The sequence below is a fragment of the Nanorana parkeri genome, unplaced genomic scaffold, assembly GCF_000935625.1.
Source record: "Nanorana parkeri isolate BGI_ZX_2015 unplaced genomic scaffold, ASM93562v1 scaffold1527, whole genome shotgun sequence".
In the NCBI taxonomy this organism is placed as follows: Eukaryota; Metazoa; Chordata; class Amphibia; order Anura; family Dicroglossidae; genus Nanorana; species Nanorana parkeri.
In genome coordinates, this window is record NW_017307795.1 from 350206 (window position 1) to 360796 (window position 10591).

Consider the following 10591-nt stretch of genomic DNA (forward strand, 5'->3'; position numbering starts at 1 on the left):
TTGGATTTAGAGTTGGACGGTTGAGGATATTGATATTACTTTCAAGTGACATATCTCTAAGCCAAAGATCTCTACTGCGCATGCGCCGGCACCAAGATCCTTTGCAGCCACCTGAGAATCTTCAGATCTTCGGACGGGAGAGCGCGGCGGAGACAAAAGTAAGTTTTTAGTTTTTAGTCTGATGACCAAAAAGCTCAATTCTGTTCTCATCACACTATACAACCTTCTTTCAGTTACCTTCAGTGTCTCTCAGGTGCCCCTTTCACTAGTCTCCTGCTTGCATGTTCATTAACCTTTGGTGGACAGCCTGTTCCTGTCAGATATAAAGCTATGTCATAATGTTTCCATTACTTGAATATTCATTTCATATTTATATACTTGTTATTCATAATTATTTAGCAAAAAGTAGAATATACCTATAAGTCCCTTTTGTACTTTGATGTCGCATTCTGTTCTTGGCACCTGGAAATGTCCTTTGTTTGTATCATTGTTGCCATCTAGTGGCTGCTCATTTATGTACTAGATTCTACTGTATATCCTTTACTATTTGTTTTTACAAAGGTTTCTCCATTATGTTGTTAGTCTGTTATTACTGATAACTTTAATACCTATATTTTTCTCCATGACTTCCTTAATGTTCTTTTACAAGTACTAATCACATTCATAATGCTAAGAACATGTCTTCTGTGTTTATAAGGTTCATGTGAAACTTTAAGCATTTTTTTTCTTGTTGGTTTTGAATAGAATAAACAAGGGCTACAACTTCTGTTAGGTTTGCAGTGCTCCACATAGCCCTATTCCTATCTCCAGGGACAACATTTCCCACAACATAGTTACCAGAACTGTCCCCAATACAACTGTTCCGGTGACAGTTGTAAAATTTTGCATTCCTCCTCACTTTTGCTGTAGGTGACAGAAGTTACCAGGATACATAGGGTAAAAAAAAAAAAGAAGTTGTAATTTAAGTCACTGCATGCAAAAACACTTAGTGCTGCTGTCTCTACCCACAAATCCACAGTGAGGGAGATTGTCTTAATAAAAAAAAACTGACGTCCGGTATAAAATTCCGGAAGCAGCCTACATGCTATACTGTTATGCCCTGATACTGGGCTGTTATGATGGGCAACGCTTTGCTTTATGTTAGTAGCATCAAGGCTTGCTCTTCTCATCCTACATATTCACACACGCACACCCAAAATGTTGGACTTGATGGACCCGTGACAAACGCGCGTTTCCGAGGGCTACCTGGCTGTATCCCAATGGATACACGCGGCAAATACGCCCCAAAGAAGCTCCTGTACTTCTTTGGGTGTAGGGCGTTTTGTAGCGCGTTCATACGGCCTGTAATACGCCCAGGTGTGAACCATACCCATAGGAAATAATGGGATTTCGGTGTTTGAGCGTTTTGCAGAGCATAAGAATGCGCTACAAAACGCCCAGGTGTGAACGGGGCCTTAAAGGAGAACTATGAGGTGAGTGCTTTTCACTCACCTCATAGTTCTAGCCGACCTGTGACAATGAGACTGTCACAGGTCGGCTCAGCAGATCGGGAGGTGAGCAAACATATACCAGCGTTCGCTCACCTCTTGATCCTGCGACGGCTCTCTGCCGTGACAGGGGAGGGGCTGGATTCCCCCCTCCCCGATGGCGGAACGGACGGGGTAGGGTACAGCTGGCTATGCCTCTAGATAGGCAGAGCCAGCTGTCACTCACGCAGCTAGGCGGATCGACATCGATGTCGGGATCCGCTCTGGAATCTCAGTATACCACGAGCTTAGGGTAACGGGAGGACGCTAGTTTGTGTCCTCCCGTTACCCTAAGGAGACCTATGGGGAAAAGCCCTAACCCCATAGTTCTCCTTTAAGGTTTCTTATAATGTGTCATGCCTTTGAAGCCATTTTATATATCTTATAGGACTATCCTCTTTGTTAAATCACATTGATGCATGCCCTGCTACATATTGTGGGGTTTTGTGTTTCCATATCTCTTCTCATGTTTGGCATTATTTTAAAACAAGACCAAAATGACCTAAATCTATAATTTACATTTTATTTGCTTTGAAATACATATTTTACAACAAATACTTGGAGAAAAGGTCATTAAAAGTCTTGACCCGCAATAAATTTGCCCAGGAAGTCAGTGGGCCGTGGAGTCTCAGTTTCATGAAAATAGCGCATCATATGGGTCCTTTGCTTCCAAACTTTTATTGTCTCTTCTAATTCCATCTTACCCTAAAAATAAAACCAATAATTAATAACTATTTGAGATGTTGCATAAAATTACCCAAGAAAAGTAAATCCTGTATTTAAACACACAGACCTGTCAACAATAAGATATGGTAATGGGGTCCTATCCTAAGAATAATGTTAGTTTATCACATAAAGGCTGTATATGTATATATGACATCAGATTTATTAGGGTTCATTCAGACAGGTAGCTAGACTGCAGAATTCAGTGGTGACTAAGCTTTGGATCTGGACGCAGCTGCAGTCTGTGATATGGCCGCATATGAACTGGATGATTAGCTGCATAGAACCACCGGCCCTGGTCAGAAGCCCTATGTGCATGTAACTGCTAGTATGAATGGTTACATGTGAGCAGCAGCAGCGCCAGCCATTGATTTGTACTCTGTGGAAACAATGAAAGATAGAGGCTGATTGGTTGCTATGGGCAACAACACCAGTTGAGAGTAAACTTGTCTCAGACACATTTTATGTTTCCCCAATGTGTGCATGGGACTAGTTTCTCCACTGGCAACACTCCCAGATTCTGGCCGGCAGCCACTTGTCTGACTGAACCCTTAATATACAGTACATGAATACATAAATTGGAAGACATTTACCATTTGCTTCCATCACATCATTTCCACCATTAATGAGATTTTACCCAACTGAAAAACGATAGGCTAACAGAAGATACTACAGTTCTGACAGCACTTGATATCCTATCATATATAATATATACACATTTCTACAAGTCAGAGCTCTGCCTGTGACAGACCTCTGCAGAGAACCCACTGCTTCCACACAGAGGGTCCTTCTGTACGGCATGCTGGAAGAGGACCGGCTTTTCTGCTTAGACTGTGGCTGCTTTCTAAAGAAAATGTAACTAAGACTTTGCACAGCTTTTGTTTTGAAGCATAAAGTGTAATTACTGGATTTAAACTGAACATTCAGTTGAGCTTTAAAGTGCCATGAGTGCAGTAAAAATGCTAGATGCTTGGCTGTGTCTTACATCGGTTTGTGTGATGATAGGTTACTAGCACTTCATTGCAAGTGATGTCAGAAAATGCCAACGTTTCAGGGCCACGTAGGGTCCCTTCCTTGACGCGACACAATACCCTCATAATTAGTATGGATTTAGGATTCAGACTGTGCATTCTCTAATGTTGCCGTCTTAGAAACTGACATGGTTTACAGCGATCTTTGGGAAATATACTGAAAGGCTAGAATTAGACTGCCCTTCACTTGCACAGCCCACTAACACTGCTTAGCCCTATATAAGTAACCTCTCCTAATATGCTCAGCTGCAATGTTTTAGCTCTTCCACATCCAACATGCTTCATAAGCATGTCCAGAAAGCTATGCTTCCTATACCTCTTTGTAAACACCATCTCTCTTCCTGTGTGCTGTGAACAGGCAGAAAGGAATAGTCTTCCTTTGGGGATCCACAACCTGCTTTTAGACCAACTCTTTTTTCATGCCACAATTTACAGTGTAGAGCAGGAATAGGCATCCTTGGCATTCCAGCAGGGGTGAAACTACAGATCTCTTCATGCAGCTATCTGCCTCTGCATGTGGCTGACAGAGTCTAGCAATGCCTAATGGGATTTATAGTTTTCACCTTAGGTGGGCGCCAAGGTTGCCTACCACTGGTATAGAGCATCATATTTATTCACAATGAAGTTAGACAAATAGAACCCTAATGTCTCCTTAAAGAGGACCTGGCACCACTAAATTGCTATTACATCAGCCCCCTATGTGGTAGCAACAGAGTGAAGTAAAAAAAAAAAAGGTAAGTAAAATAAATTGAAAAACAATTTAAAGTCCTCCGCTACTGTGTACATACTAAAGCAAATACGTCAAGTACGCCTACATATGAAAACGATGTATGCGCCACACGTTCGGTATCTCCGGAGTGACGGCATCAACTGTAGGACTATTATTCATAGTTAACTCTGATTACATGCAAAGGCTTTTAAAGCATTGACTATGGACAATTTGGGGTACTGTAGATTTTTGCTATTTCACAGGTGCATGCAATTTTGAAGCTCGGCATGTTGGGTATCCATTAACTCGTCGCAAACCTCTTTATATTTTACCAAAAAAAAAATATATTATATATATTTTTTTTTTCCAATGAAAATTTGGGTTTGAAAAACAGTTGCGCTAATATCATGTGACATCAAAATTTGCAACTGCCACCATTTTATTCCAGAGGGTTTCCGCTTTCAGGAAACATAACTCGGGGGGGTGGGGTGGGTGGTGGTGTTAAGTATTACATAATCCTCAGGGCTAAAATGTGCATTTTAACATGTGCAAAACAGCTCTGGCAGCAACAGGGTTAAACCCAAAAAGAATCAAATATACTGAAGCTTACCAGTTCTTATATTTGGTGGCTGCACAAGTTCTTTTTTTTTCAGGCTACAGACATTTTCAGCAAATACAGAATAATAAATGCTTATCTTGCCTGAAATGCAGCGTCCTTGTCACTTCCTGTAAGGTATACAGACAGAAAAAAACAAAATCTCATCTTGCTTCTGTGAAGGACTAATCCCATAAACCCCTATATACTGGAGATGAACAAAGGCAGACATGTTTGAAGTCCAGCCTGAGTGGCAACCAAGACTCCTTCCATATATTCAGTGGAGAAATGGAGGGCCAGGATGTGTGTTATTCACAGTATTACCAGGTGAAAGTAAGGTGAAAATAGCCTGATAAGTGAAAACTAATGTTAATGTAGCCACCGCATCTAAGGACTGGTAAGCTGCAATATATTATTCATGTTTGATTTTGGGTTTAGATACACTTGAAGGTTAGATTAGCTTCACCTACAGGCTGGAAACTGACTATATAAAACACATTACAAACATTTTCTAAAACTGATTATTTTTTTTTTTTTTAGCACTGAACACAGTAGAATTATATGTATTTTAGGAAGGCCTGTGGAATACAATGATGGTACATACAAGTTTCTATGTTGCACAATATTCGTGCAAGTGTATCACAGATCTGTTTTCAGTAAATGTACATTAGAGGAGGAGAACTATGGGGCCAGGGCTTTTCCCCATAGTTCTCCAAAGGGTAACGGGAGGACACAAACTAGCGTCCTCCCGTCATCCTAAGCTCAGTATACCGCAAGCTACTGCTCACGGTATACTGAGACGCCGCAGCCTGGAACGGATCCAGACAACTCTGTCTGGATCCACCCAGCTACGCGAGTGGCAGCTGGCTCTGCCTATCTAGAGGCAGGGCCAGCTGTAACCGCCCCCCTCCCCTGTCCGTTCCGCCAGTCAGCGCTGGAGGATCAGAGAGGGGAGAATCCCGGCAGGGCGCCGTGAGTGACAGTCACGGCTCTCTGCACGGATAGATGGAGAAGTGAGCGAGCGCCGGTATGTGTTTGCTCACTTCCCGATCTACTGAGCCGACCTGTGAGTTTCATTGTCACAGGTCGGCTCAGATTATGAGGCTGAGTGAAAATCACTTACCTCATAGTTCTCCCTTAATAAATGTACCTGTACACGTATATTTATTTATACAGAAGTTAATTTTAGTGCACATGATGCCTTTGTTATGCTCATCTGTACTTGGAAAAAAAATGGATGGCTCCTCGGGCACTCACCCTTCATGGTAATGCAACGTATCTATGTGTATATATATTACCTTGCTTCATCAGACGAGGTTCACCACGTTGAAAGTAGACAGTACAAGGTAAAAGCTCCCTGTAGGCGTTAGGATATTATGATGACTATAAAAAGAGTAAGACTTTACCTTGATGACAAGTAGATCAATCACCCTTGGGTCTGTGACATGTGCATTCTTCTGGAACAACTCTCTCACCTTGTCCCGTCCTTGTTTGACACTGATGTCCAGCTGATAAACATGTACTGGAAGAAATAAGTCAGATTTAATCGAGAGATGGGTACATGCAGCGTGGCACGGAAAGAAAAGTCAGGGATCAGCAAAACTGAACTGCAGGTCTAATATTGCAAAGTGAACCTGTCCTCCACACAACTTTCCTTTCTAATATTCAGCACGGTGACTGCAAAATAAGAGAACCAAAACCTAGGAAATCTTGTTATGCCAGTTATGTGGCCATGGTGTCTCTGGTGAAGGGGAGAATCAAAATTCAAACAGTGGAGACCATTTTCCAGTTCTACCTAAATAGCGGTCACAAACAACCCTTAAGCTGGCCAAACACAATATACAATCTGATTGTCCAATCTTAGATTTACCAAAACTAATCTAAATCTAATAAACACCTAAACAATTCAATTTAGAGCACATCAGCCAGGCCTTTGTACTACATATTTGATGGTAGATCTAAAATAGATTGTACCTTGTTCCTTAGGCAGGCCATATTATCAATGTGGTGCGCTCACCATACATGGATCAAATTTTTGTCGTTTCCTGCTGAAATTCAATCTGTTGATGGCCCTGCCGGTACGAACCACCCGACCAACTTCAGTTGAACAGTGACTGCGGCCAATCAGATGCAGTCTCTGTTTGGATATTTTGATAGCTGAGGCCACTGGCTGTCAGAATACAATAGCCACCAGGGGTGATTCTTCTATCCACACTCCTTAGTGGGGGTGGGGGGAGTCAAGTGATTTTGAACTAAAGGAGAAAAATCTGGACAAATGCCTAGCACTGGTGGGGTTCACAATTGGAAAATAATTTTCCATCTGTCTCAGTTATTACCCCATGAGGGAAAAACTGCAATAAGCCATTTCCAAAACTCTTAGTATGTGACTCACAGCAATCGGCCACTTTAGCAACATTTTTGAAAGGGAGTAGCCTTCAACCACAAACATATTTAAACCTAGAGATGCTTATATAATAGTTTTGGCTTTCGTCCTCTTTTGGGTCAAAGCAGTATGTTTACTAATGTCCTCCTGTGATCCAAAGTCAGCAGATAGGACTATTCCCTGCTATATGTTGACAGCACAGAGCCATTCTGCAGCTAGGAAAGATCCCAACAATATTGGCAGCATCCACCCCGCTGCCTGATTGACAGCTGGATCTGCCTCTCTAGAGCCAGCTGTGCCCACCCCCTCCCCTGTGCTTCTTCCAATGAGCACTTGAGGGGAGTAGGGGGAATCAGAAGATGGAAGCTGAGCAATCAGCGGTTTGTGATCTCCCAGTTCTCGATCTATAGAGCCAGCCGGCTTGTGACAGCTTCAGTGTCACACATTGGCTCTTATTGGGAAGAGTACATTTTACTCTCCCAATACTTCTCCTTTAACATTTTCTTGCAGAAAGGTACACAGTGTAGGAGCACAACATCCATGATACACTGACTGTGGGTGCAATGCTCTGCAGGTTTCAATGCAAGAATGTAATTTAATAAAATCCCTTTTGTTTTATGTGGGTGCATTTATGACATTTGTGCAGAAGCTGGGCTACACCTTTAGATGCCTGGTGATGGACTTTAATCGAAGCCAATTCTTTCCAGCATTATCACAGGAAACCCATTACAGCACGTAACTTCCTTATAGTTTCCCGTGACCTGTTATAGGATATACAGGGACGTAGCCCCCATCGAGGAAGGACCGAACTCTCACAAGGTGACCGCCTGCCAAGGTCGGAGAGCATACAGGAGCCGTCCTGCTGTGCTCAGGCTCACCTGTATTGGGCACCTCCCGGTACCAGGCTCGGTACAGATCCCGTACTCTCCGTTTGGCTTCTGGCAGGTCTCTGCTCAGAATTGGTTTTACAGCCCCGACTGTCCTCGTAGCAGCCGCTTTGGCCGCCATCTTCCAATCACCTCACACTAAAGCGCATGAGCGGCCCCGGTCTACTAGCCAATCACAGCTTTGTTGTCGTTCCACACACGCTCCTTCCCGTGCGCGACCCCGCCGACGCCTTCTGCGCATGTGCAGTCTGTTTTACTTATTGCTTAATGTCAGTCGGTCATGTGGTGAGTTTGTATGTTGTGGGTGCAACCTTATGTCTACTGTACCACATAGCTATAGAACATTCACAGTATAGATAATACATAGATAGTGTACATGTGGTGCACGTGACAACAGGTCTTATTTTTAATTATTGTATTAACCGGGCTAGTTCTCTCTGATATCTGGTTCCCCCCTGCTTAATGTGGTTCAGTCCACTGAACTCTACATAAAACCGGAAACATTAGGGACCAGTCACCAGAGCCGATGGAACCACAATATGGGCAGGGGAAACAGACATCCAACACATCCTTAAAGTGACAGTAAACTCAGGAGTTGAACCTTAAAAATGCTCAACTCTTAAAAATGCTAAAAATACCTTTACTATTAACAAAAATGTAACTTATTTCTGTATCACTCGTCTGTAGAGCCTCAAATCATCTCTGAATTGGTGCTGACATTGTCCTTCCTTCTGCGTGGGTGGCTACTCTTGTTCCCTATGGTCCCCGAGTTGTGTTGTAAAGTAGCCACCGCTCCAAGCTCGTTACCTGGATGGACTACAATCTCAATACAAATTAGTATGAGGAAGGACAGTGCCAGCAATAATTCAGAGATGATTTGAGGATCTAAAGCTGAGTGATACACAGATAAGATACATTTTTGTTGAAGCGGACCTTTACCCATTTCTTTAAAATAACAACAAACACACCTTTAGCAATGTTTAATAATGACAATTTACAAACGCATACTTTTAGATAATTGCACGCTTTGTATTTTTTGCATACCTTATTTCTCTTTTCTTCACCAGTTTTCTGACAGCGGCCATGTTTACTAAGGGCAGATTACTAGCTCTCCTATTCCTGGATTGCTGGCACATGTGACTAGACATGTGACTAGGACATGTGACCATGCACATCATCTCAGGGGAGGAAAATGCCTTTCGATGAGATCTCATGAGTTTACAGACGAGATTTCCCAGGAATGCTCTGCTGATAACAAGGCAATCCCAGTGTGCATTGCGTTGGCAAACTGAAGTCATTTGCACTTTTAAAGCAGGAAGTCAATGCTCTGAAAGGGTAAGAATTTAAAAATCACAGCATTTTACATCTGACATGTCTATGTTATTATTAATCATCATACATAGAGGGATGCATTGGTAGAATTTTTTTTTTTTTTAAAATCAATTTTTATTGATTTTTTTTTCACAAAACAAAAAAAGAAAAGAAAAAGACACTAATAAAGACAATACATTTAACTCAACCACACTATCCTCTTTCCCGTATTAAGTATACAAATATTTAATTAACAACTACCAGGTGGCCTTAACTCATATAACAATAAAGGAAAAAAAAAAAAAAGGGGGGGGAGTTTGGGGAGTCCGGTACTCCTACCGTAGATCCCTTGGGAGTACCTTAATCTTCGCATTTTTTATAGCTCTGAGTATTTCTATTCTGTTCTATTCTATCCCGACCTAACAGAGTCCCACTTTTATTGTTTGTTTGCTGACATTAACGAGTAGTAATTCCGTCCTATATCCTATGGAACCCCACTTTTCGTTTGAAGTTATTCCATGGTTGCCATGTTGACTCAAATTCTTCAAAGGTGTCTCTCTGGATAAACGTCAGCTCCTCCATTAGTCTATAGTAATCTACTCTTTTATACCAGTCTCTTGTAGTTGGAACAGTGTTTTTATTCCAGAATAGCAGTATTAAGGTTTTAGCCGCGTTCAATAGTATGGGTACCAGCGATCGTTTATATGCTACTGTCGGGATGTCCATAAGATGTAAAAGGCATACCGACGGGTCTGTTGGTACTACAATAGTAGTAATCCTTTCGATCTGTTCTACTATCTGGGCCCAATATGGTTGGATCATAGAGCAATCCCACCACATATGGATATAAGTACCAATTTGGCCACAATTTCTCCAACAGAGATTCGATTTAGTAGGGTACATTTTATATATTCGGTCCGGTGTATAGTACCATCTTGCTACAAATCGGAACGTTGTGTCGGTCACTAGAGTGCTAATTGAAGTATTAAAGTTGAGATTAATTACTTTTTGTTTCTGTAGTTCCGTCCAGGGGGTCCATAATTCCTGCTCCCATTGTTGAATATATGGTGGGAAGCATTGGTAGAATTTTAATCTTGAGTGTAAAGGTCCGCTTTAATAGTTAAAGGAGAACTATGGGGTCAGGGCTTTTCCCCATAGTTCTCCTTAGGGTAACGGGAGGACACAAACTAGCGTCCTCCCGTTACCCTAGGCTCAGTATAGCTCGCGGTATACTGAGACGCCGCAGCCGTAGCTGATCCCGACATCGATGGGTGAGTGACAGCTGGCTCTGCCTATCTAGAGGCAGAGCCAGCTGTACCCGCCCCCTCCCCCGTCCGTTCTGCCAGTCAGCGCTGGCGGATCGGAGTGGGGGGAGGGGGATCCAGCCCCTCCCCTGTCACGGCAGAGAGCCGTGACAGGATCGAGA

General features: G+C 42.5%; 1 protein-coding gene across 1 annotated transcript; it reads right to left on the reverse strand.

Annotated features, from left to right (window-relative positions):
• Positions 1–2091: 2091 nt before the first annotated feature.
• NDUFA6 (NADH:ubiquinone oxidoreductase subunit A6) lies at positions 2092–8026 on the reverse strand. Its single transcript, XM_018570390.1, has 3 exons — positions 7846–8026; positions 5991–6106; positions 2092–2231 (listed from the first exon to the last, which is right to left on the reverse strand). The coding sequence occupies exons 1-3, from the start codon at positions 7973–7975 to the stop codon at positions 2100–2102; spliced, it is 378 nt and encodes a 125-aa protein (XP_018425892.1). The 5' UTR covers positions 7976–8026; the 3' UTR covers positions 2092–2099.
• Positions 8027–10591: the final 2565 nt, after the last annotated feature.

What these genes read in the sequence shown, in the direction of transcription:
- NDUFA6 (XM_018570390.1), bottom strand. Translation starts at nt 7,975, where the DNA reads ATGGCGGCCAAAGCGGCTGCTACGAGGACAGTCGGGGCTGTAAAACCA. An exon ending in CCGGGAGGTGCCCAATACAG is followed by an intron (nt 6,107 to 7,845) that starts GTGAGCCTGAGC and finishes TATTTCTTCCAG; the next exon opens with TACATGTTTATCAGCTGGAC. An exon ending in TTGATCTACTTGTCATCAAG is followed by an intron (nt 2,232 to 5,990) that starts GTAAAGTCTTAC and finishes TTTTATTTTTAG; the next exon opens with GGTAAGATGGAATTAGAAGA.